This window comes from Gossypium hirsutum, chromosome D05, assembly GCF_007990345.1.
Source record: "Gossypium hirsutum isolate 1008001.06 chromosome D05, Gossypium_hirsutum_v2.1, whole genome shotgun sequence".
In the NCBI taxonomy this organism is placed as follows: domain Eukaryota; kingdom Viridiplantae; phylum Streptophyta; class Magnoliopsida; order Malvales; family Malvaceae; genus Gossypium; species Gossypium hirsutum.
Genome location: NC_053441.1, coordinates 1,851,852 through 1,879,610, shown reverse-complemented (window position 1 = coordinate 1,879,610; position 27,759 = coordinate 1,851,852). Strand labels below are relative to the sequence as shown.

Here is a 27,759-nt window from a genome sequence, read left to right as displayed (position 1 = left end):
TCTTAAGCTGCTTTATAATTCTTTTAGGGGATGGGATTTTGGGGGGGCTTTAAGCTGCCCCCCTGTGGGTTGTGTTCCCTTAATTTAGAGTCGTAGAATTGGAAATAAGATATTCTTTCCTTAGCCCCCAAATATTATATTCTTTTGGGATGAATGTTTGGTTTTTTAGATTAGATATTCTGCACTCAATTTTAGGGCAATTATGCACCTTTTGAAACCATAAAGAAACTTGCTTACTTACTTTCCTGGATTCATACTATACATCTCTCTCTCTCTCTTCAGTATGGTGGGTTAAAAACTAAAATTAATTACCATAAATTATTGATTCTTTGCATATTTTTTCAAATTAATTAATCTGTGTAGAATCTCTCTTTTTTTTTTTTGCGTACTTTATGTTACTCAAAAGAAAGGAAGATGAACTTCTTATCTCAGGTAATTAATGAAGCCTGTTTGTTACCGTTCACGTGTCCAGCATCCAATTTTGATTGGTGATTGGAAGATTTTTCTGGATCTAGATTAAAGCTGAACAAATGTTGTAATTACCATATATACTACACTAAGCCTATGCAAGGATTCATTATTCTTTTTCTTAAACATGATTAGCTTTTAAATCCCACACCCTTAAATTAAGTTGTGAGTTTATTTCAAATATCCAACCTTTTCTTTTTATAAAGAAGGGAGAAGAAGCAAAGGTTAATAGGGTTATTAGTAACATTAATAAGAAAAGTTGATAGAAATTTTAAAGTACAAACAGTAATAAGAAGAATCATCTTTTGTATTAGAGGATTTTGAATTTCGTACACAGGCTAAGCACATGATCCTCTTGTTGTCAGACCTTCTTGATTCCCTTCTCTCTTTCTCTTAATTTTATTTTTAAAGCATTTTTTTGCAAGAAGTTACCATCCCCTCTGCTTTATCCCCTTCCCTTATTTAGCTTTTTCTTTCTAAAACCCCACTTTATTCCCCCACCTGGTGGACTCACCCCCTCTAAAAGAGACGATCCCTCCCATCGAATCCTCCTTGTGTTCACAACACAACAGACCCCCCCTTTCTTCCCCTTTTTCTTTCTCTCTTTCAACTCAAAAACCTAGAAAGACTCAAAGCCAATACCTCCATCCTTTGTTTCTTTGCATACAAACAAATCTTAATGTTTTGTTGCTATTATAGCATGACTGGTATTGTTCCAAACAACAGCTTTTCCTGAGAAGAAACAAGATATACATATTTAAGTTTCTTGCTGTTTTGTAAACCCTAAAGAAAAAAAGCAGAAGGAAAAAACATGGCATCACCTACTGGATTAACCCTTGACTGCAAACCCCACAGTTATTCTATGCTATTGAAATCATTTGGAGATCAGCAGATTGATCAAACTCAGAAGCTTGAAGATTTCCTTGGTCGTCTGGAGGAAGAACGCCTTAAGATTGATGCATTCAAGCGTGAGCTTCCCCTTTGCATGCAACTTCTCACTAATGGTAACCGATCATCATTTCTTTTCTTTTTTTATGGATTCATCTTTAATAAACAGAAAATAATGTTTAGGATCTACTACTTCATATGTTGGAATTAATGTTACCTTTGATTCTTAACGTTTAAAAAAAAAAAGGGGGTTTTATAATAGAATCATCATCACCTTAAGATCCAAATGACAATAAAGAAATTATATTTTTTTTCCGAGCTACTGGTGGATATTCATGTTCTTTCGGATGAGGTGTTAATTTCCAAATTCTAACCTTTTTTGTTTTATAGAAGTTAGAGCTTGCTTTCTATTTGTATAATCCAATCCCTTTGAATTTAAAGGGGCCCGATATTTGCATACGTTTTCTAGAGAACTAAAGCATTTATTAATGCTTTTTCTTTTCCTTCTTTCTTCAGCTGTGGAGACTTCGAGGCAGCAACTACATGCATGCCGAGCAAATCAAGGATCAAGGCCTGTTCTTGAAGAATTCATACCCCTAAAAAATTCAAGCTCAGAGAATTCAGACAAATCGCAAAACATATCTGATAAAGCAAACTGGATGACGAGTGCACAGCTATGGAGCCAAGCGGGAAACGAAACGAAACCACCACAATCCTCAGTTGCGTCCCCTAAAGAAGCTGATATTGGTTTCAATGTTAGTCCCAAGTTGGGGTTAGATACCAAGCAGAGAAATGGAGGAGCTTTCCTTCCATTCTCCAAAGACCGACAGAACCCATGCCCTGGTTCGACTTTACAGCCTCTTCCTGATCTAGCTCTTGCCTCTATGAATGAAGATATGGATGATAAGAAATGCTCAGAGACTGAAAATGGTTGTCAACGGAGAGAGAATTCAGGCAGAACCGGCGACGGGGGAGCTTTGGTTGAACAAGGGAAAGGAACTAGCTGCAACGCTGCTGAAGGGCAAACGACAAATGGTAACACGAATACAAACACTGGTCAACCTCATAGGAAAGCTAGGCGGTGTTGGTCACCTGATTTGCATAGGAGATTTGTTAATGCTCTCCAAATGCTTGGCGGTTCTCAAGGTATCAACAAAATTCATCTTCTTTTAATCTTTGTTGATTATCAAAATGACCGGTTCTGATATGAGAATGTTGTGATGATGATTACATGCAGTTGCTACACCAAAACAGATAAGGGAACTGATGAAGGTTGAAGGTTTGACCAATGATGAAGTGAAAAGCCATTTACAGGTAAACTCGCAGTTTCCACTGATCCATGCAAGAAAGAAGCTTTTGTACTAAACCTGACACAGAACAACATTGCAAAATAATATGCCTGGTAATAACGAATTTTGAGTTTTTTTTTTTTTTACAGAAATATAGGTTGCATACAAGGAGATCAAGCCCAAGTCCACAAGCACCAGGAGCCCCAACACCGCAGCTTGTAGTCCTAGGTGGTATCTGGGTTTCACCAGAGTACGCCACTGCTGCAGCAGCTGCCCACGGTGGGGCTCCTACTCTTTATGGCGCTCACCACCCGGTTGCTCCCCATGCACCTCCTCCTCACTTCTGCGCATCACCAGTGCCCCAAGAATTCTACAGTGCGACTGCAACGCCCGCTCCAACTCCTCCACCCCAGCTGCACCACCACACCCTCCAGCAGCAGCTCCACATATACAAGTCCACCTCACAGGCACATAGCTTACCGGAATCCGACGTCAGGGGAGCCGGAGACCGTTCCGAGAGCATTGAAGACGGCAAATCTGAGAGCAGCAGCTGGAAAGGAGAGAGCGGCGAAAACGGCGGCGGAGCTGATCAAAGAAAAGGGCTAGCTGCATTGAGAGAAGACGGAGAAGAAAGCAATGGAAGTGAGATCACTCTCAAGTTCTAAAGAGAATTAGGGTTTAGGGTTAGGTTTCAGGTGTTCGATGGAATTCTCTACATAAATCATAATGGTATTATTTTGAAAAAGAATAATAATTAAAGAATTATGTTAAATATGAAGAGAGGGTAAAAAGGGCATAAAGGAAAAGTGAAGCTCTGTTTTGTTCGTTCCTTTCTATGCTTAAACGTCTATTCGGGAAATCATTGAACTTTGGATATTTGTTTTTGGCGTTTTCTTTTAACTTTCTTCTTTTTGCATATCTTGACAGATTTGCCCTTTTAATTTTTACATGCAGATCAGCCAAAGTTCTCATTGTTCATATAATGGGTTAATATAACCTTTGATACTTAAGTATTTCTTTTTCCTAATTTTCCAATAAACTCCATTTTAATATTTAATTTAGTGTTTAAATTACACTAACATAATATAACCCGATAAATGTTTGACATGTGTGCTTTAGTAAAAAACGATAAGAAAAAACTCTAAGTTAACATTGAAAGAAGAAAAACTAAACATCAAAATTTAGATATCAAGCAAAACCAGAGTGAGGTAGCAACTCAACAGTACATTAACTCTTCTCATCAATGAGTAATTATAACAATTTAAAATATACAAATTTCCTAACAATTTTAAAATACCCATTGATTTTATTATTACTTTTTCAATAGAGGATTATTTTGTTACAACACTTCACTTTTATTGATATTTGTCATTGTCCTTATAAATTAAACATAAATTTATCATTATATATACCTTAATTAACTCTACTTTGAATTTTTTTTGTTTTTCTTTTATTTGATTCAATTTTTCCACTAAACTTAAATTTTAATTGAATTTTTCTATTCAATTTTAATTTAAAATAAGTTAATAATTTTTTATATTTTTCTTTAATATTTAAAAATAATAAGTTAATTAACATAATATTAAAAGTAAATAAAAATAAAAATTTCAAGTTTTTATTTCATTAAATAATAATTATAATTTAATTTGTTAATTTATAATATTTATAACTTGAATTATTTTTAACTATTAAAATAAAATATTTGAAATAATTTTTCTTATGAAATTATGTTTTCAAATCATCAAGATTAATATTGAGTGGTAAAATTTAATTAAAACATTTTAATAAAAATTCAGAACTTAAATCACATAAGAGTTGAATAACAAATTTACTGAGATTTTGAAAATATAAAAACAAATATCAATGGTGATAAATTTAAATATTCCCATTAATATTTTTAATGAGTTGAGATAGTGAAATCATTGGAAATATATTTTGAAAAAGATTATAAATAAAGATAACAAAATAAATATAATATATATTTTCCCGAGGAATTTAAAGAAAAAAGAAGCACCGAAAGTGGGTGTTAAACTCCTTTACACCTTATAGTCAGTCCGCGTGTATAAGAGCCAGCTCTTTTGGATCTCTGCCTTTGAATCTTTTATTTCATGTTAATCGATAAGCAATGCCATTATTATTTTTACAATTATTGAATGAAAGCTCTCCAATAAGGGATAAAATAATTAATTACCTTCAGTTTTCTTTATGTTGTCGGAGATTTGGAGAAAACACTTGCACCCAAAAAGAAGCTTTTACCTTTGATGAGAATATACAAAGATCAAAGAAATGTTTATGATTGGGCCTTAAATATATATATTATTTTGTTTATTACTTGGCAAATTCTATAATAAATGCAGTTGGTCACACAGTATTAGTGGATAAATGGGTGCCTGGTATTGAGAATGTTCTGTTAAGCTTTCCTAGGCAAATTGATACGCATTTGTCGAACTAATAAAGAACGAAGATAGAAGTTGGGATCTGACTGGTATTGAAAATTGGGTAAGGGATAAGGAGATGCCACTAATATTGTGCGTAAGTTTTATTGGAGAAGGAGGCTATGAAGGGATCATCAAATCTTGAAGTGCTTTTATAGAGGTAAGGTTTTACAGGTGTTCGGTATTTGCGTTTTCCTTTGGAATGTAAGGTGTTTTGTCGGGTTGTTTTGGTGTCAGAACACTATTTGGTTTTCGGTTGTAAATAATATCATGGAATGACTATTGGCCAAAAAAGTAAATGCAATTGGTCATCCTATAAAATCCTCAGGTTAGGACCTAGGATAAGAGACACGGCCCCCGATAAAACAGATTTCGGCTGGGAGAACTATGGAGGCATATACCAGCAGGAAAGCACCAGTCATATGGGGGGTGTTGGAGAGGGTTGGACAACAGGCCCTAAGCTTCAAGCTCATTAGAATAAAATAATCCTTTCATTTGTGCATCACCAAATGTTATGATGTTACATTAATAAAGAACACTAGAGCATAACAACATTCTAAAAATTATCAGTATATACATCAAAAAAAAGAAGCTACTTTAATTGTACTTCACTTCTTTCTCATGCTCTATCTACATAAAGGTTTAAGTACTCCAACCAAAACGTGACAAATCAGAGGACTAGTGAACTACTTCCAACACAAATCATGCAATCCCATTTGCCAGACTGCCACCCTTTACACCCCCATCATCTTCACACTCTAGCATTGCTGACTCAACAAGGGTCTGCAAGGTAAAGTTTAGAGTTAGTATAGTGTCTGCCATTGTTTCTTCCATCAATGATTCTATAAACACGATCTTTTATCCTCAGTAGGTAAAATACTGAACAATGATCTTTGTCCACCGACAAAACACCACATAGTAAAAGGCGATTGGCATCACTCATATGCAATGCAAGTCTTGTTTAGTATGGTGGCATATGAATCTTAGCAAAGCAGCAAAATTTGACAAATCAAAAAATTGACACATATGAGAAACAATGATATGGAATTATGTGTGTAAGTGTAACAGCTCCATAGCATGTTTTCAACCAGACAACAGAACAGATAAGAAATGAAAAATGCATATAGATCATGATAAACAGACTGAAGAGGCTGACCTGAAGTTCTTGTTCATAGCTTTTAAGTTTTTCCCTACACTCCTTTACTTGCAGGAAACACTTATGCAGCTGTACATCATTCATTTAACATTAATTTTTTTTTGTACCAAGAAGAAAAGATAATAATTTACTTCACCCAAATTGCAGTAGCATATTTTGGAGGATTACCTTGGTTAAATGCATTTTGCGGCGTGACGAAACCTTCTTTGCAGCAATTAGTGCATCTTCGAGATTCTGTATGCAATTATAAAATTATTTGTGACAAAATCTACCATGCCAAATATAATAAAACAACAGGTAATGTCATTTAGATACCTTAGATTTTTTCTGTAAATCCAAAACAATATGCTGTCTCTCTTCTAACCTCCCTTCCATCAGCGAAATCTGATGAGTCAGAAAATGTTACTTGTCTTTTCTTACCACCATAAAAGGTGGAAATGAAGTGCCCAAACAAACCCATCCACAAAAACACTTATGTATTGCAGTGTCTTGGAGGATAGGGGGATAAAACAGACCCTAACAATAGAAGGCTGGTTTGACCCTGTAAAAAGCACCTTGGATACTGATATTCTCACTCTAGTGATTGCCAGGTAGTGCAAGTACAAGAGTGTATATGCACACATAAAAAATGCATTAGACTGCACCTAGATGCTATAACATCCATCTTCCACACCAGATTTCTTATAAAAACAATACATAATTCTAAAGATGTAGCAAACCTCTGTTTTAAGTTCTTCTCGGCTCTGAATTGATCTTTCCAGTTCTTTTTTCATCTGAAAATAAAACATAATTAACAAAAGGAAATAAGGATTACGCAAGTACACATTAGATCAAAGTTAAGGTTACCTGATTGTAATCATCACTTGAATCTGATGAAAGCCGTCCTCTGCCATGATCATTGCTCGTTGAACTGAAATTTGAAAATTAATGTAAAAAGACCTCTTATAGAAGTGTGTATTGCTAAACTGAAGTAATTAAACTGAAGAAAGATAATGAAGTTCATCCATAAGGAAGAATTGATAGATTCAACTTGTTACATGTGAACATGAAGACCTTAGACTGAAAGCCATAGACACAAAAAGATATGTTGCAACAGTTCATACGAAGTACATTAGAATCAAAATCAACATAGTGAAGAGCTTCATTACCAAACATATATTGTGATGGAAAACAGAAAACATTCAGTAAACAACCTTCGGCAACCCTGAATGCAAAGAATCCTTGAAAGAAGGAAAGAAAAAAAGAGGGTAAGGTAGTGGACGTGGAGTGGAGTGTTCTTACCCATTCCGTCTCCTTGGTTGTTGCTCCTTGTCCTCATCAACACTTCTACGGTAACCATTAGTTATAGCAGGCTCCCTATCTTGATCCAAATTCAGCTCGTGATCCCTATCCCAATCCTGAATATGGTCCCTGCTTTCTCCTTGCATATGATCATCCACATCTCTGCCATGATCTCTATCCAATGAATATTCCCCAGCTTTATCATGTTCATGATGCTCATATCCTCTTTCTCTTCCAGAATCATAGTCCCGAGACCGATCATGCTCTCCGGATCTATCACTATACCGATCCCAATACCATTCTCTATCACGATCATGATCTCTTTCTCTGTCACGCCCCCTATCCCACTCACTCCGTCTAGGGCGGTCCCTACTGAAATTTGATCTGCCCCCCCTGGTGGTCACTTCATTAACTCTTACAACCCGACCATCAATAGTCTAGTTACAATTTCAAGTTTCAACAATGTTAAAATCTCTACAAGTTTCAAGAGTTGGCATATTCTACAAGACCAGATCTCTAAAAGTTTCAACATTCATTAACTCTTAAAACAAGCAAGAAAGGAATCATTCCATATTCCATGGAACCAACAAGCAATACATACCCTGCCATTCATATCGTTGATGGCATCATAGGCTGAACGAGGATTTGTAAAAGTAACAAAGCCATAGCATTTCCCTCTAGTTGTATGATCATTAACAATCTGCGAACCAACCACATTGTCAAGCCTCAACCGTTCAGAAAACCCTAATGCCAAACATTACTAAAATTCTAGAAACATTTGAGCAAAATAAGAGATAACAATTCCATCACCGGTAAGTTCTATCCGGCATTCCCAAATTAATTCCCGAAAAATATAACAATTGGATTTCTTTTAAATAACAAAAAAAAAATTAAAAGAGGTTTCCAACAACTATTTTGCCGCTAAAATCTTTAATTAAATAAATAAAAATTCGCCCAAAAATTTGAGAATAAAAAATTAGAAACCTAAATTCATAAGAAAGTAAGTGAACAGTGATATGCGCGTAGGTGAAAGTCAACGGAAAGAGGAAGACCTTAACAGCGACGACGGCGCCGTAGAGGCTGAAGACTCGGCGGATGGAGCTTTCGGTGGCGTCGTAGGGAAGCCCTCCCACATACACCGAACTTTCGTCGTCGATCGTCATTTCCCCACTTTTACTCCAGACCAAAGCTTCAATTTTTATTTTTTTAAAACGAATCTTTTTTTTCCTGTCACAATGGGTATTGTTTATATATTTCTAAATTACTTTATTTAAAAAGAAAAATAAGAGAGAGATGATTGAGGAATGAAATCCTATATCCGCGTCAGGCCTAACTTGATCCAACTTCCAAGCTTGAAGAAATAAATAAAAAGAGGGCTGGGTTAAATGCTCACAAGTTATTAAATTTAATTTTTAATCTTTTAAAAAAATGAATTTAATAAAGAAAAGGGAAACAAATGTATTTTGACAGCTCAAATATTTTAATTAAATGAAAAAATAAAAATATAATTACTGTTTTTTTTTTAATTCGAAATTTTTTTTACACTCCTAAATATAAGAAATAAAAATGTATTGAGAAATAGTATATGAAATCATTAAGATTTGAGTATAATTTTTTAAATATGAATTATATACTAAATTAAAGGAGTGTTAATGTTGATCTAGTTGCATTAATTTATATAGTCCATAATCACAATAGTGGTGGGACGAAAATACACTGTGATTCGAGAAAGGGCATTTTCATATTTATTGGTCCCATAATCACATATAATACTATTTTTAATTCAGTGACAAAAATGCATTGCTATTTTGGGCTTGGTTTTGCTGATGAAGAAATTGGGTTAAAGCTTATACGGATTCGAAGCTATCCGCACTGGATATTCTTGTTTATCACTGCTGGAATTTTGAGTTATTTTAAGAAGGGTACATGAATTTTATTCCAAATGATTTGGTGCTGAAACCTGAATTATGGTTTTTATGTATACTTGAAGTTTTGATTTTTATTCAATCATATATATTTATTTTCATATTAGATTATATAATTATTTATATTATAATATATCAACATAAAATAGTGTTAATTCAACCATGTTGTTGATAATTCATGAAAACTGAATCGAATAAAAAATTTTATGTATAAAATTATACAAAATCAAAATTTATATAAAATTTTTATATTATCCTTTTTAAGAATGATATTATCATACCCAAGTTAAAGCCCGATCCAAATGAACTAAGGCCTATACAGAAAATTTTAGCAATGAGTCGTCTGGATTCTGACTTAAGTGGAGCATGTTCCTTATAAAGTGTTGGTGTGGTATTTGTCTTTTGCCGTTAATTATTTTCCAGGAACATCAAAGCTGTTTGTTTCCTAGCTAGCTGCAGATACTGGAAAGACAGCCTCTGTTGTGATTAAGGTTAATAGGAATTAGAGACAATGGTCTTGGTTTTGTCTTTTTTTCCCCCCTTCCCTTAGGAGGGGGGCACCCCCACCCTAATAATAATCCTAAAACAAAATTATCCTATCTGTAATGATGTTAGGGTTTGGTGAAGAGTCACCTCATGCTTTGATTTTCTAGCAAATCAAAGAAAACCCGTTATTCATGAACTAAAACTTGAAATTTTAATTTATTGGATATTATTTTAAAAAAATACGTTCCAAAAGAGTTAAATTCAAGTCTTAACATATATAATTATTATCCAAAATTAATATTTAAAAAATAATAAATTATTAATAATTTGACTACAATTGAAATCGAGGATAAAGTAGTAGATCACGAATTGAAATACTAGTGATAAACACACACCTATCATCCTAGCTTTATTTTTTTTAACAGTTTGATTAGCTTTGACTCTGTGAAAAAGGTCAAGTCTCACGTATAAAGGAGCAACTATTAGTCTTTAAAAACAGTATAAGGTCTGTCTCAAATAGCTAGCCCCAAACAGGGCATTGCATGCACTGCAAAAACTGATGAGAATAAAACATATCGTACGTAGAGACTCCTCAGATATATTTCATTTAAGCTGGTCTACGAGAGAGAGAGACACACATATAGATACAATCAAAACAATGGAGCAAAACAAAGTTATACAAAAAATATGGAATCCCAATATTTACGCTCACAATGTTGCCACAAAACAACAAGAACAGTAGTTTAACAGATCGGGTTTTTGGGGTTTTCTTGTCTCACCACCATGGACAATGATTACAAAATCTATTAAACCAACCGGTACCCCCGTCATCAGTTACCACACAGTGTTTGGCATTTTCCTTGCCTTATCGTTGATAGCAAAAGGAATGTCGGTGGAAAGGGTGGAAAAAATTATGTGTTAAAATGTTTTTTAACCCATCGATTCATGGTTATGGGGTGTATCACTCGTCCCTTTCTATTTACAAACTGACAAATTTGGGGTTTCATTCTCCTTTTTGGAGGGTCCAATCTAATTCATTTAAATAATATATATGCCTTTGAGAAGTAAATCTTCTACATGTAATCTAAATAAAAAAAGGTGCATATTTTTTTTCGATTTTTCCACTTATATAATGTAGAGCATCTTGTTTCTCATTGGGTTTAAGGGACTTTACATATGGTGGGACTAGTAAGATTGAATTAGGACAATAATTTGAGTCTTTCTATAGCAAAACTTTTACCACTACTACACCATCACAGCATATATGTCTCAGGTGGGGTTTATTCAAGCTTTTTTATGGATATTTTAGTTTGATGATTTTTCAATATGAAATGGACATTTGAAAAGAAGGGAAGGTTGAGAGGGTGATTGAAGCATTTATAAAAATTTAATTCCGCTCAATGTTGCTACTAAACCCATCAGATAATCCTTCGGGTATTTTTTTATAAATATGGAGAAATTACGGGGAAAAAGAAAATCCTATTGCAGTTTTTTCACGAGGGTATAATTGAAATAAGATATTAAGTATACTTCATATTCATCTTAACGTATGTGTTATATCTTTCTATAGCTCAAATACGTGTCAACATCAGACACATTGTTGATTTATGCGTTTACCATTTTTAAAGCAGTACTTCGACAGGTCAATTTGTTTTCCGAACTTTTGAAAAAGATCACCCGCTCAATTTAGAGGGCGACATTCATATACTAATAGAGACATATGATATACACTCATGATTATCCTTTACGTATTTAGCGGGATTAAATGTATATCCTACCACATCATAGTAATGGACAAGGGAATCTCTACTATAAATACCCTAAAAAAAATGGAGAAACGATCGGTTTTTTAGCATCCTAATAAAGTTACTCTAAACAATTGTCTTCTTAATTAGACTATCCCATTGTCTTTGTTCTGGCTTTCAATCTATTTAGGTGAATCAACCTTTATTGCACCATCTTAATCTCTTCTTGATCTTCCTCCCTTATTGTACACCATATCAACAAGACCTGTGAAGATTAATCCTTTCAGAGGTTTGAGGTTGTCCTTCCCAACAATATTGTATCTAGTGTTCAAACTAAATTCATTTTTTTTTGTTAAGAATATAATGTGACTTATCACCATACGTTATGGCACACTCATGATGTGAATAAAAAATCATATACAAAAAATATTTATTAAAAGTTTATGTAAAAATAAAAAAAAATGTGTAGATAAAAATGATAATTTTGAATGTTTAAAATTATAGACTATGTGCAGAATTTTATATAAAAATAAACACATTTTTATAAAAAACTTCAAATGGTAACGTATAAGCCATACACAAACCCCTTTTGTCTTAGGTTTTAATTTACAACGCATTGTATATAGGCTCAACCACAGTTTTCAAGTACTTCAATTTTGGTAGTTTCAGTATTAGATCCCATTTATAATCCTTCATTCAATACCATTTTTCTTGGCTCTGCCGGTGATCATTTGTAATCATTTATTATACTTTCTTTAATAATTTGTAAACTTTAAGTTTATTATACGTTTAAATGGATTTTCAAAATCTTTTTGAAGTTTACAATATATGAACTCTATCGAATATATTTTAAATGTTATTTGAATTATAATTATTTAAAAATATTTTAATTATGATTGTGGTAGGTAAATAACTTGGATTTTTAAAATTTTGTTGACATTTATATCTATACAACTCTTTTACCCAAAATGAACCCTAAACCCTTGTTGAGAATAGAATCCCACCCCGCCCCTCCGACTTTCTCTTTCATCATCACCATATCTGACATTTTTTACTTTCTCCGCTTTTTATGTTGCAACAACTGTTGAGTATTTTTCTTTGACCCCGTTAACATTATTAGCTCATCCAAATATTCCTTCAATGTTTTCATTTTTTTATTGGGATTCATGTTTATCGATTTTAAGTTTAATTTTATCAAGGACTCATGTTTTCTGCTTAAAAGTACTATGTGTTTCATTGCATCAATATTTGTTGATAATTAATATCATATAATAAATTTTTTATTTTTACCACCATCACACCGACACTTGCATGCTATGTTTGTATTTTTGGCCCCTAAATTTGACAATTAAATTTATTTTAATACATGTATATCTTTTTTTATTTTGATACTTGAACTTGACACTTAAATTTATTTTGATCTCTAAATTTAAAAAAAAAAAGTAAAAATTTGACATTGGGGCTCAAAGTGTCATATTTAGCATTTTAATAAATGAATCAATGGTTGAACATGTCAGACCATCGGTTCTTGATTCAACCAGTTCAATTGTTGAACCAACAACAATTAAATATAATATTAAATTTTTATAAAGATTTAAAAATATTAAATATAAATTTTTTTATTAAATCGGTTCAACTATTTATTTTTCTCTCGGTTTTCAATTTTTATCAATTTTAAATAATTTTTAAGTTAATTAGTTCAATTTCTTTGTTTGGATCATTATATCAATCAATTCTTGGTCCATCTGATCTTATCATATTCAATAATACTAATCATATCATCAAACATTCGCAAAATTTAAAAATGAAAAATATATATAAATACTAAAATGATTAGTAAATTGTCACGACCATAAATCCACCCGGCCCCACGCAATTTTCCCTCCCCAACGACTTCTTTTTCTGATTAAACACTCAGAGACCTAATTTCAGTTAAAAAAACTTCAAGCTAATTTCAATATATGTAGATACACATATATGTATAACAGTTTGAATGTGAACATGTCTGAATTTTGATAATATTTTCTGAAGCGCAATATCAAACATGCAAATTGTAAAGAGTATGGAATTTTGGACACATCGGTTAAAAACAAACTTGAGGCATAGATTTATTACAATAAGGCCAATGTTTTTTAGCTCTTTGTTTCATGGAATCTGATGTCCTGTTTTAGTCAAAAGGTATTAATGTACGTATATCATGATATATTTATGTAGCAAAGTACTAATTTGGTAGCAATCCAGATCTGCTGCATAAAGCATTTGCATTATCAAACCTTTTACAGATGGAACAGTTCTATATATATACTTACCACTATAAAAGTAGGATCCCCCATTTAAGCAGATCGTGTCTCTATATCATATATTCATTTTATCAGACATAGCATCGACAAGTTAATGTGAAGTTTTCGATATTGCAAAATGTTCTACAGACAGGGACCTGCCTTATTCTTCGATTTCAGGGTTTTTTTTAACCCCTTTTTCTTAGGCACACTATACTTTGATTTGCAATTAGTTGCTTAATGAAAGAGTTAATTAATATTGAAATTAATTGGGAATTCACGGATTTAGTGTTTTGAATTTTTTGATTGCATAAAGTACGTAAAAATCGAATCGTTTATGGCATGTGATTGGTTGAAACATGTGTCTTTATTTTAAGAGAACAAACCTTTTTGTTCAGACTATCTTCTACATCAATACTATTACTTGTTACATGTATGTTACGCACTAACTGTACATTTGTGAAATTTTAGCCTTTAACTTAGGGCATTGGTTCTTTGGGTACGGTGTGCTGTACCCTAAGTTGGTACAAATTTTTTTCATTTAATTTTCGAACGTAATTTATTTATTGGAAAAACGCAGTTTATTTTGTAATATTAGATTTAGGCCCCATTGAATAAAATGTTGAAAATTCTTAATTAATTGGAAAATTAATAGTTTATTTTAAATACATTGGATAATTCATAATGAAAACTATTAGATGAAACTTTTTTACAAAAAAAAAATATAAAAAATGATGAATAAATAGAGGTATACTTATCGTTTTTTCCTATTCCATTTAAAATTATATTATTTATTTATCAAACAATTCAATCATACTCCCTATTTAATTTTAAGTAATATACTAAATATATTTTATAACTTAAATTCAAAATATAATTATTTAGTATTTATTTTTCTAAGATTTAACTTTTTAATTTATTGAACGCAGATAAGTGATACCACCTTCAACAATCATTAATAATAGAGACACTTATAAGACAAGGTAAAGTGCTAAGAAAATACACAAATAAGTGAGTGACACTTGTATACAAGTAGTCCTTGAAAAAGGAATAAGACTTCTTTTACCCTAAAATCTCAATTTCATTGTGATTTGGCTTCAATATCACTACGGTATAATTTATTATTTTATTTTGATTCAAATTTTAATTTAATTTAAATTCAAGTGTATTTTTATTTGATTATGATTTATAACGATTCATTATAATTATAATTATTTGAGTGTGTATTGTTTATTTTTGTAATATAATTTATACTTGTAACTCAAACACACCAAATAATACAATGGAATAAGCCTAAGGTTGTGTTTATTTCACCCAATGTAACATTACATTGCATAAACTTACAATTCATAAATAAAATTATATTATTTTAATTTTCAATGTTTCACTCATCCCATAATTTTACATTTTTAATTAATGTTAAGATGTCGGATTATAGAATGTAAACTCAATACCATTCATTCTTTAAGTTATACTAAATCACGTGCGTAATCTTAAATTTTGAATCAATGTACTCTTCGTTTTCATTGTTTTGATAAGTTTCATCCATTTATCCTAAATAAAAGTCAAGTTTAATTTTAAAAATGTCATATATTAAAATTATAATTCATCTACTTATCCTAATTATTTATTTACTAATATACTAATTATGATTATTATAATTTATAATTCTGGCGGGTGATGTAATATTTTTCATAAATTATTATAATTAAAATTTATAAATTTATTTTAATATAACGTATTTACTTATTAATTTATAAATTGTAATAAAAATATGAAATATTATAATTTATCTTCATCTTATGAAAATCAAGATAAAATATTAAAAAATTAAACTTATTTAATAAAAGCGAATTCTATAATAATGACAATTTAACAGAATGTATTTACCTAAAATTTTATATTATTATAATTCTATTATCAAATGTAATTTTATATTTCTTGGATCAGGGACAACTCTTGTACAAACTGTTTAGAAAATAAACTTAAAATATTCTATAGCTAGGTTTTTTTTTAAACATTTTTGGTAAGTGAGTTTCTAATGATTTCTCCAACCAACAAATAACATACCTTGCTAAATGACGCGTGTCTAATTAAGAATATTAAAAATTCTATTAAAATTAATTACACCTTTTTGTCCATTGCTAATAATAATCGGTTAATCTTATGTAGCTAATTATCCCCTACTGTATGAAATTTTGTTGATACAATATGTTTATAATTATCCGTATTCTTTTTTTAGCCTATAAATAAGAGAATAATGTATTTTAATGTACTCGAACTCACGTCCTCCTACATTAGTAACAATACTCATACCAATCAAAATAAAACTAAATTCACGTAAATATATCCACTTTTGCTACATGTATAAAATGATTGAAATATAAAAATACGAACGTTGACTTGACTAATTGAAATAAAAGGTGCAAAATTGACTCTACTAAAAACGAAATATATTGATTACCATTGAATGGCCTAAATATTGCTTTTACAATTAAAAAAGCAAAAACGTCTAAATACATTAAATTACAGATAATACTAAATAATTTACCAAAAAGATATAATACTAAATAATAATTTATAAAGACAAAAAAGTGTATGGAACAATGATATTATATATTTCTAATAGTTTAATATTACATCAATAATTTCATCCTGAATTTTAATATTTTTATTTAAATTTAATTTTTTTAAAATAAAAACTCTAATGTACCATTAAACTATTAAAAAATAGATACAAATAATATAACCTTTTATACACCATCTTTTTTCAAAACCGTTTAACATGTTCATTCTTTTTTTATTCACAGGCTGCAATGGAAGGACGTTCCTCTAAAGAAAGCAGTTGACTTCTCCAATGGAAATTCAAAATTGTGATGGTATTTTTAAAAAAATTAAGATAAATTATTTTAAATTTTATTATATAAATATTGTGTAAATATTTTTATCTCAATTCATTCACATCAACATTATTATTAAATTGATTTAAGCTTTGTATAAAAGAAAAAATAAATAGAAATGGTATTAGCCTTCGGGCTAGTTACCGTTCGCCTTTTTCTATTGCCTTTTAACTTTTTTTCCTTTCTTTTTCGCATTCATTTTATGTGTCTTCTCTCTTTTCAGTTTATAGATCTATTTTGTGGGTATTTTTGTTGTTTTTATAAGTTGTGATGGACAAATGACAGTGCCTAACATAGTTAAAACACTACTGACCACCAACAGTTTCTTTTAGAAAGTGGGTAGCTCTTCGTTGGCTTCTTAGTCTGTTTCTATTTTGAGAGTTCCAGAAAAATAAATGATTTCATGAGTGAGTTTGGACTCGTGTTATCTTTAAGTTTTATATATATATTTTTTGTTTTTTCATTATTTAACAAGTCTTCACTTTTAAATTTTTTTGTCTACTATTGTAGTATGCCTTTTAGGCTTGCTTATGTATGTAGTCTTTGTTTTTGCGAGTAACTTTAGGGTTAATTTTGTCATTGTCCTCTCTAGTTTGGTGGATGCTCGGTTTTTTTACTGATTTAAGCCTGCCACTTTAAACCATCCAGGGTTGATTTATTTATTGTATTAAGTGCTTGTAATCATTTTTGATATGTTATGCTTGAGTTGTGACAGAACCAATTATAAACGTGCTATAATGTTCTATTAATGCTAAAGCTGAAGCTTTTATTGTGTTAGTGAAATTTGTCATTTAGCGCGTACAACAAGTCTTTATTATTTTTTTCATCAAATTATATGGTTTATGAATTTTTTTTAAAGAAAAATTAATAAAAGTAGAAAATATTATGATATAAAAAGAATAAGTAGCAGTAATCTAGTATATAAGAACCTCGAAAGTAGAACCCCAGAACCTGCTTCGTCTCCTTTTTTAAAGCCCCAACTCCTTAGCTTTTGCTTTTACAATTTACATTTCTTTCTCCCTCACATACATCAACTCCTTTTTCACCGGAATCTCAATTTCCGGCCACCCGCCGCCGGAGTCTGACACCCCGCCTCTCTCTTTATTTACTCATATTATATATAAAACCTGCAGCATGGAAAAGCACTGAAAGCCATTGCCTTTGCCCGAGAGACACAGAGATATTAGACTACTCCACCACACTATACCTCTCTCTCTTTTTATCTTTCTTTCTCAGTATCAGAGTATGGAATCTCACACCTTTTATTGATTTATTTTTTCTTTATTTTTTTTAATTAGTTAAAGTTTAAACGTTAGCTTTTTTGCATTTGGTTTTTTAATATTCAAAACCCCAAGTTTTCTCTTTTGCTGTAATTTATAAATGTAAAAGTTCATCAGTTATTATCAGTTGCACGCTAGCTTTCATGTTCTAAACTAAAACAAAAAAAAAACAAGATAAAATAATAAAAGCTTAAAAGCTCATTCAATCCATCTCACAAAGCTATTTCCCACACTCTTTCTCGTTTAAAGTTCCTTTTCTTAAAGGTGGTGTGTGTTTGTTGATGGATGAAAAGCTGATAATTGATAATAAAAATAGCTACAATAATTTAATTAATCTTTATTATTCCTTTGAAGAATAATCATTTCCCGAAAGTACTCAACTCCCTATGATATATATATATTTTCATATATGGTCCTCCCTTCTTCACAGCTTGGCTTTCCTGGTATATTCGTGCTGCTGCTGCTGCTTCGTTTTCCAACAAAGACATTCTTTCTTTTCAACAACAGTTTCAATATTATCATGTAAATTCCATTTACTTACTTCTTGTTTCATCATTACCCGAAATATTAAAAAAAAAAACTCTCTTTCATCTCCTCTTTGTATATTTTCTCCTTTGAACTTTCAAGTTTCCGGTAGGTCAGGGTTTTGCTCTGAAATGGGTTGTAATTACGCTTTCAATTTTCTCTGTATATATATATTTCGTTTTGGTTCATCGGCCATGCAGCATGAGCACATTAATGATCATGCCCCCCCAGAAAAAGAAAATCTTTTGTTTTCTTCTTTAGATCTTCTTCATATATCGTGGTCTTCAATATTTGTTCTCCTCGTACATTTCACCTTTCAGTTGATCACTTGCCTAAAATACTCAGTAAATCCCTAAAATAATTTACCCACCAATACCATCAGTCCCGATTGTCACCATTTCATCGCCTTACCCAAAATCCAAATCTTTCTGAATTTTGATATCTGAAACCTACATAGCTTCAGTACAGTAAAGATTTGGCCTATAGTACTAACTAAAACCAAAACCAAACCAAACCAAACCCAACCCAGTTCTGTCTGTTTTGGATATAGGTTACAGGGTAGCTATATAGGTGTATAGCCGCAGCAGTTTGCCTTTGTCACACATATATCAAAGCTGCAGTCCAATATATATTATCTGCTGTTGTGATCTATCTTTCTTTAAGTCATTAAATGAACCAACACTTAAAAATGTGTATATATTCTTAAAATTGCAGAGTATGGAAGCTGGAAAACCCTGGTTGTTGAGAAAGCTGATGAAGAAATAATCGCATTTATTGTTAACGTGATGTTTCTATAAGGAAACGTAAAAAGCAAAAGGTTCGTTCCCAGTCTGCCTTCCCCTTCTCCATTAACTGCTCTATTACCCCCATAATATAAAACCTAAAACTATATACACAAATATCATGCATTATTTAGAGACTAAGATAAAATGTTGCTTCAAATTTATATTTCTTTTATTATTGCTTAGTTAGGCATTTGGTGTTTGGTTCTCAGCCATATCTTTGTGCAGAAGAGAATGAGGGATATTCTCTCTCTGGTACATAACCATCCACATATATATAAAAAGAAAAAGGGTGTGTGGGGTTTTTGTAGGCTTTCTTTTTTGGTCAAATTTCGGTTTGTCCTAAGGGTTTTTTTATTTATTGGAGATTAATTAGTGGTAAGTAATGGGTATGTGAGTGGTTGATGATGTGATAACTGATGAGTAGCTTTTTGAGGTATTTTGTCTTTTTCCTTTTTAGTGTTTACCTCTTGTTATCATTTCGTGGACATGTTTGTATGTGTTTTCAGATCGACAATATTGGCAAAATATCATGTCAATATAGCTCCCAAGTCTTAATAAAAATAAATTAACCAATCATAAGTCTAAAATCTCAACATTAGTTTTATTTATACACCATTTAAGATATAAATACGGATTAAAAATATATAGTAATAAAAGATTAAAGGTTTTACTATTTTATTCTAAAATTTATATGTTTTTTTTTATTTTTTAAAAATATAATGATTTCGGAAATAATTGTGCACATTTCTAAAAAATAAAAATAATATTGCTTCACTTTGCTAGTTTTTTCTTTTTTTCTTTTTAACATAAAATTGATGATTAAATCAATCATTAGGGGAAAATTCATGAAAAACGTACATAAAAAAATGCTAATAATAGTTAAACTATATAATCTACAGATGTGATGGCTGTGGAATAAAATGGGCAGTGCATGTGCTTACTGCCTTACTGACCTACAATGAAAACCCAAATATATAAAATATATAATAAATCTTTTTCCGCTTTAGAATTTTGTTTTCCTAGTTGTTTAAATTTTTAGTTTAATGTTAAGTTATTGTATGCAGTAGAAATTTACGGTAAAAAATGGTGAGGAGTAATTCGAATTCGAAGTGTCTTATAAATAATAATAATAAAAATGTTAAGAAATATAACTAAAAAAATAACATTACGATGAATCTGAATTTAATAAAATAATTTTAATAAAGTTGATAATTAAATTTAAATTTTGAAATCTGAAAAATAAAGGGATTAAATTTTTAAAAACTAAAGACATAAAAATTAAATTTCAAATTTATAGAGAATACAGGGATTTATGCTAAATTTTAACCTTTGCGAAAATCATAATATAATGTGAATTGCTTTGGGGTTTGTTTTTCCTTAAATAATAATCCTTCATGTCATGATTTTTTGCCATAATGGGCCATCAATTTGAGCCCAAGACTAATCTAATACCGAAGTGGGGAAGTTGGACCATTTCCATTCTTCCACTAAATGGAAAGGGACATATCATTTGATTGTTCTTCATGTCTTGTAATAATCCCATGGTTGGAAGCTATTGAAATTTACCCTCATCATCCTATTTTCCTAAGCTAAAAAAAGTCCCCCCTTTCTTGCCCTGCAACTTCCTGCAATGGCCCCCTCTCTGCCATAAAAAATGGTACAGCTGACAAATTACAGCTAAACGTATCCCAATGCATGAAGTAAGAAAAAGAAGAAGAAGACAGATTTCAGAACAATACAATGTGTCCGGTTATTAAACAAGAAGGAAAACTACACACAAGTGTAAAGTAAAAAACTTTATCTATATATATATCTACCAGTTTTAATTTTTAGGCCCTTAATTGATTGATTTGATTGAGAGCATTAATGTTTTTCTTTTATCCCTTTTTGAGGCGCTGATTTTCCTATCTGTTGTGTTGTCTTGTGTTATGTATATGACTGTGTGGGTTGTCGAGTGGCTTAATGTTTAGTCACTGTTAGTGGGCTTTGGGATGAGTTAAAGTTCCTTTATGCCTCCCCTCCCCTTTGAAAAAATAAAGCAGTTTATACATGCTAGATTACAAGCTGTCCTGCAAAGAAGTTGGAGAAAATGCAGCCTTCAATGCCCATTGCTGGTAAGGGACCACAAGTGCCATAGCTACAGGCTTTCAATGTGGCTATCTATGAATATGTGTAAACTGTGGTCCATCTTCCACTGTGGATCCCTTTTTTTCTTTTTCCTTTAGAGTTGACTCTTTATCCTAACCATGGAAAAAAACTGAGTTTGATTCCCCAGGGAGGGAAGTAATGAGAAAGTTGGGTTTCATAGATACATGGTATATATACGATGAAAAGCCATAGAGATGAGCCGAAAGCTACCTTCACTTTTTTTTTCTTTTTTTTGCATGAACTTTATCAATGGACAAATGGGATTTTGATGCTATCCTTTGTTTCTTTTGTTTAAACTTTCTGAATCTCTGAGCCGTGGATTCTTGCTTTTATGCATGTTTGCATATCTTTTTTCGGTCATTCTTTTCAAGGGAATATACAGAGCTATATAGGCTAATACGCATTCGAGATTTGTTTGGTGCCATATATATATATGTATGTATATATCCTCCCTTTCTTTTCTTTTTAACTTGCTCAACGGTTACACTGCTTCGTGTTGTTTGCACTGGTTTCTAAAAAAAAATCCCTTGCTAGTAAGATTCTTGCAGGAAACGTGTACAATGTTAAGTCATCACCTTTCAAATTTAGTCTTTTGAGCTATCATTTTGTGTGATCTTTCTCTCGTATTTTGGTGCTGTTTATCCGTCTTTTTTCTTTATCTCTCGCTTTCTAGTGTTCATTTACATTATAATATTGTTTGTTCTACAGAAAAAATATGCCTCACATGCAAATGAGAGACCTGAAGGAGAACTATGTGGTGTCAAAAGAAACTCTAAAGGGGTCTATGAATCAGAAAAAATCATCACCCCAAATGATGATCAAAAGTGGGGATAGATTTGAAGATGGAAAGAAGGTTTTAGGAAGGAGAAATGGAAGGAGAAGAGGCCGAGGGTATAAAGTAGATAGGTTTCAAGATGGAAAGCTTGAGCCAAACATGGGTTCTACTCCATGCAAGAGCCTTATGTTTCATACAAGGCCTGGTTATGGCCAGCTGGGAACCAAGTGTATCGTTAAAGCCAACCACTTTCTTGCTGAGATACCAGGATCTGACTTGAGTCATTATAGTGTAAGTAAAAAAAAAAACATATAATAGTAAAACCGGGTTGAATTTGAAATGCTGAGACAGAAATGTTTGTTTGGAACAGGTAGAAATAAACCCAGAAGTTGCTTCTCGTAAACTGGACAAAGCCATAATGACAGAGCTAGTTAAACTATATAGAAACAGTGACTTGGGGACGAAGCTTCCTGTTTATGATGGAAGGAAAAACCTATACACTGCTGGATCACTGCCTTTTACTTCTAAGGTGTTCAATGTAATATTGGCTGATGAAGATGAAGAAACAGGCAATGTTAGGTAAATTCATTCATGAAAAATGGTTTCATAATACTTTGCGTTCTTAATCCAGTTTTATCAATTGCAAACTAATGAAGCTTTTGATGCTAATATGTCTATTTTAATCAGGAAAAGAGATTTTGAAGTGACCATAAAGTTTGTAGCTGTAGCTAGTATGGCACAATTGCGCAACCTTCTATCTGGTAAACAAGTTGACACCCCTCAAGGTGCCCTTAATATTATTGACACGGTGTTAAGAGAACTCGCGGCTCAAAGGTACTTATCGGTTGGAAGGTTTCTTTATTCTCCTACTATAAGGAAACCGCAAGCATTAGGTGGTGGTGTAGAATCATGGCGTGGCTTCTACCAGAGTATAAGGCCTACTCAAATGGGATTGTCACTGAATATTGGTAAAACCATCACCATGCTAAGACATTTTCAATTGTTTGAGTGATTGTTTAGCAGCCGGTTTTTACACTAAAATTTGATGTTCTGCTTCTTTTGTGTCAGATATGTCAACGATTGCTTTCATTGAACCATTACCTGTCGTTGATTTTGTTGCTCAAATTTTGGGTAAAGATGTTTATTCAAGGCCAATGTCCGATGCAGATCGTGTTAAGGTATATACTGTGTGGCTCATAGTGGACTCACTCTTTGAGATGCATATATATTATCACAGTTCACATTCTTGAAGATCATATATAGATCCTGTATATCACATTGGAAGTTTAAATCAATCCTTTTCTAAGAGTCACAATTTTATCTTTTTTTGCCATCTTCTATAGGTTAAGAAAGCTCTTAGAGGTGTCAAAGTGGAAGTGACTCACAGAGGAAATGTACGCAGAAAGTACCGGGTTTCAGGGCTAACAACTCAGCCAACAAGGGAGCTAATGTATATATCCGTTTATCTTTGATCATGTCCTCCTATTTCTTAGATTTGAAATGTTTTTCTTTGTTTCTTTAACACTTCATTTTCCTGGAAATGGACTTCTTATGTTTCCCTTTCGTCAGTTTCCCACTTGATGAGCATATGAACATGAAATCAGTGGTTGAGTACTTCCAAGAGATGTATGGATATACCATTAGATATGCACACCTACCTTGCCTTCAAGTAGGAAATGAGAAGAAGGTGAATTATTTGCCTATGGAGGTACGTATTGCCCAATTCTCTTTAAGCTCATCTATGAAAGGATTTAGATTTCCATCCAATGTAATATAAATCTTATCACAGGCTTGCAAGATTGTTGAAGGACAGAGATATACTAAAGGGCTGAATGAAAAGCAGATTACTTCTCTGCTGAAAGTTTCATGCCAAAGACCCCATGAACAAGAATTAGACATCTTACAGGTCTCTGATAATTTGCTGTTTTTTCATATAAACAAACAAATACGAAGCCTATAAGATGTAACCATCTTTCCATTGTCTTTACAGACAGTTCAACAGAATGACTATGATCATGATCCTTATGCAAAAGAGTTCGGCATCAATATAAGCAGCAAGCTTGCATCAATTGAGGCTCGAGTTCTTCCAGCACCATGGGTAATTGTCGAGGTTACAGTTGGATTCTTTTACATGATCTATTCAATTCAGCTTCTAACTATTCAAAATATTGTTCCTTTTATCCTCTTTTGTTTAAAGCTGAAGTATAGTGACACTGGAAAAGAAAAGGAATACTTGCCCCAAGTTGGTCAGTGGAATATGATGAACAAGGTTAGTCTAGTCTATATCAAAGGAGTGAAAGATAACAAGACTTTCACCACAAATGGCATCATTGTATGTCTACTGCATGTTATTTTTATGTAAAGAAACGCAATTCTTTGTTGTTTTGATGCAGAAAGTGATAAATGGAAGCACTGTAAGATACTGGGCTTGTATAAACTTCTCACGAAGTGTTCAAGAGAGCACTGCACATGGTTTTTGTCAAGAGTTGGTTCAAATGTGCCAAATTTCTGGCATGGTGAATTTTCCTAACCTTTGTTTTCACTAACCAACTAATTTATCTATATAACAGCTTCCAATGGATGCCGTTTGGTGCCTGAACCGTTGATCAATTTGGTCTTTTAAATGCAGGAATTCGATCGGGACCCTGTAATTCCTATCTATTCAGCTAGACCAGATCAAGTTAAGAAGGCACTGAAATATGTATACCATGCTGCTGCAAACAAGCTTGAAGGAAAAGAACTTGAATTACTCATTGCCATTCTTCCAGACAACAATGGATCCTTATATGGTATGTCCCTTCTTGCAACTATATTAATTGTATGAACAAATTTAATCATGATTAGCAGGATAACAATGTACAACAAGACGGAATTTACTTAGTGATAGAATACATGTGCTTAGTTTGCTTTGATTTTTGTTTAAAAAAAATCATCTTTTTCATGCATATGACATGAGATATGGTACTTTTGTTTTCACTAAGAGCAATTATGTGCTGCAACCAGGCGATCTTAAACGAATTTGTGAAACTGATCTGGGTTTGATATCTCAATGCTGCCTCACAAAGCATGTCTTCAAGATTAGCAGACAGTACTTGGCAAATCTCTCGCTTAAAATAAACGTCAAGGTCTGTCATAAACTACATGAATCTTTTGTCTTAATTAAACATGATATTTATTTACGCTGTTCTTCATCATTTTTAAGATGGGAGGAAGAAATACAGTGCTCTTGGATGCTTTAAGTTGGAGAATTCCTTTGGTTAGTGATATTCCGACAATAATATTTGGAGCTGATGTAACTCATCCAGAGTCCGGAGAGGACTCTAGTCCGTCGATAGCTGCTGTAAGTAAGTGAAATCCTGTATATTAAGAGCTGATAATATGCCTACTTCTTAGCCTTAATGATTGCTGTAATTCAGGTTGTGGCCTCACAAGACTGGCCAGAAGTGACCAAGTATGCTGGACTTGTATGTGCTCAGCCTCATAGACAAGAACTTATTCAAGATTTATACAAGACCTGGCAGGATCCTCAACGAGGAACAGTTGCTGGAGGCATGATCAGGTTTGTTCACTTAAAATTTTATCAGCATGACTCACTGTAACTCATCATTCAGTTACTTTTTATACTAAGTTTAGCCTGTTGGTCTACTTGGTCCTCTTCAACATGGTCTTGTACGAATGAACTGCCTTCTAACTTTTCAGACAATAGTGTTTGGAGTTCTGAACTATTTTTCTGCTCAGTTGTGTCCTATAGTGAATGCATTTTACAATTTTAAGGCTTCAGGTGTGAGTATTATATAGGCATATCATATATTTTGAGGGTCATCAAAAATCCCTGGTTGAATATAAGTTGAACACGAATACTTCAAGAAACTAAAGAGTGAAAGCAACATAACCTGCAACACTCATTTGAGTAAATTTTATAAAATACATGGAAATGCAGGGAGCTCTTACTTGCATTTAAAAAGGCCACTGGACAAAAGCCACTGAGGATAATCTTTTACAGGTACGCTCTAAACTTGATTAGTTTATTTACATTTGATTGGATTAAAAAGTAAAAGCTATTAGGTTTATATTTGTTCACCCTGTTTCTAATGTTGTCCAAAATTCATGTAGAGATGGTGTGAGTGAAGGCCAATTCTACCAGGTTCTCCTATACGAACTCGACGCCATAAGAAAGGTTAGTTGGTTATAACATAAAGACATTTAGAACCTGCTTACCATGTTTATTCTTCTAAGCTTAAACTGTGTTAATGTCCAGGCCTGTGCATCACTGGAACCCACTTACCAACCTCCAGTTACATTCATTGTGGTTCAGAAGAGGCATCATACTAGGTTGTTTGCTAACAATCACAACGACAGAAGCAGCACTGACAAAAGTGGAAATATATTACCTGGTAAATGTTTGTGCTAGCTTCTTGTTCTTGCCGGTTTTGCGGTTTGCTTATTTAAATGTTAAAGTTCAATATCCACTTGATGTTTCCAAATGTAGGTACTGTGGTGGATTCTAAGATCTGTCATCCTACTGAATTTGATTTCTATCTTTGTAGCCATGCCGGAATCCAGGTATGGTGTCATGTCTTAGATTTTAATGCCGTAAATAGCATATAAGATGTGATTATGTTGAAACTGGAAATCGACAGGGAACGAGTCGACCTGCTCATTATCATGTTCTCTGGGATGAAAACAACTTCACAGCAGATGAAATCCAATCACTCACAAACAACCTCTGTTACACGTAAGAATTTCAATCAACTTGGTTCGATGCTATATCGATCACCTTTGTTGCTGACACAATCACATTCATGGATTCATTTTATTGCAGGTATGCTCGGTGCACGCGATCCGTTTCTGTTGGTATAACTTCTATTCTAAGCTACCACTTGCATGATCACCTCATAGCATGCTTTTGAGTTTGCTAAATTCTGTCTCTTTCACAATATGCAGTGCCTCCAGCATATTATGCTCATCTAGCAGCCTACCGAGCTCGATTCTACATTGAACCTGAAGGTTCCGAAACCGCTAAATCACGTTGTACACGCACAACCAATGGTTCACCGGTTCGGCCTTTACCAGCATTAAAAGATAAAGTGAAGAACGTGATGTTTTACTGTTAAAAAACATCGAAGGGAAAGAGTAACCAAAAAAAACATATATGTACATGCTTTGTTGTGTTCACAGTGTAGAGAGACTGCCACATCCCTGACTTTTTGAAAGCGCAACAAACAACCGACTGTAACAGTTACTAGCAGACTAACAAAAAAAAAAAAAACCTCAGCTTTTTAGAGCATATATAATCTAAATGCATATACGTATATGTATATGTATGTGATACGAGATTTCTAAGCTGAAAATTCAACAACATTTAATATTACTGGTCCGAGAGACACAACAAAA

At 32.6% G+C, this 27,759-nt stretch overlaps 3 protein-coding genes across 10 annotated transcripts; 2 read left to right on the top strand and 1 right to left on the bottom strand.

Annotated features, from left to right (window-relative positions):
• Positions 1-901: 901 nt before the first annotated feature.
• LOC107907426 (myb family transcription factor EFM) lies at positions 902-3,695 on the top strand. The gene is made up of 4 exons (XM_016834798.2): positions 902-1,472; positions 1,873-2,502; positions 2,594-2,670; positions 2,795-3,695. The coding sequence occupies exons 1-4, from the start codon at positions 1,280-1,282 to the stop codon at positions 3,308-3,310; spliced, it is 1,416 nt and encodes a 471-aa protein (XP_016690287.1). The 5' UTR covers positions 902-1,279; the 3' UTR covers positions 3,311-3,695.
• Positions 3,696-5,552: 1,857 nt separating this feature from the next.
• LOC107907427 (zinc finger CCCH domain-containing protein 25) lies at positions 5,553-8,887 on the bottom strand. Its single transcript, XM_016834799.2, has 9 exons — positions 8,570-8,887; positions 8,119-8,217; positions 7,518-7,954; positions 7,083-7,146; positions 6,956-7,009; positions 6,552-6,620; positions 6,405-6,470; positions 6,237-6,305; positions 5,553-5,863 (listed from the first exon to the last, which is right to left on the bottom strand). The coding sequence occupies exons 1-9, from the start codon at positions 8,678-8,680 to the stop codon at positions 5,783-5,785; spliced, it is 1,050 nt and encodes a 349-aa protein (XP_016690288.2). The 5' UTR covers positions 8,681-8,887; the 3' UTR covers positions 5,553-5,782.
• An 8,884-nt stretch (positions 8,888-17,771) lies between these two features.
• Positions 17,772-27,759, top strand: LOC107907428 (protein argonaute PNH1). Of its 8 annotated transcripts, XM_016834802.2 has the most exons (25): positions 17,817-18,095; positions 18,563-18,654; positions 19,372-19,474; positions 21,520-21,521; positions 22,299-22,656; positions 22,736-22,944; positions 23,053-23,333; positions 23,434-23,543; positions 23,709-23,815; positions 23,935-24,073; positions 24,155-24,271; positions 24,356-24,463; positions 24,563-24,634; positions 24,759-24,881; positions 24,995-25,154; positions 25,369-25,490; positions 25,568-25,705; positions 25,782-25,924; positions 26,306-26,368; positions 26,479-26,542; positions 26,624-26,759; positions 26,855-26,928; positions 27,006-27,100; positions 27,188-27,219; positions 27,310-27,759. In XM_016834802.2, exons 5-25 carry the CDS (start codon positions 22,306-22,308, stop codon positions 27,477-27,479), a joined length of 2,814 nt encoding a protein of 937 aa, XP_016690291.2. In that variant the 5' UTR covers positions 17,817-18,095; positions 18,563-18,654; positions 19,372-19,474; positions 21,520-21,521; positions 22,299-22,305; the 3' UTR covers positions 27,480-27,759. The 8 variants fall into 8 exon arrangements, with proteins under 8 accessions (XP_016690290.2, XP_016690291.2, XP_016690289.2 ...); XM_016834800.2 differs by lacking the exon at positions 21,520-21,521; XM_016834801.2 differs by lacking the exons at positions 18,563-18,654; positions 21,520-21,521 and having other exon boundaries at positions 17,772-18,095.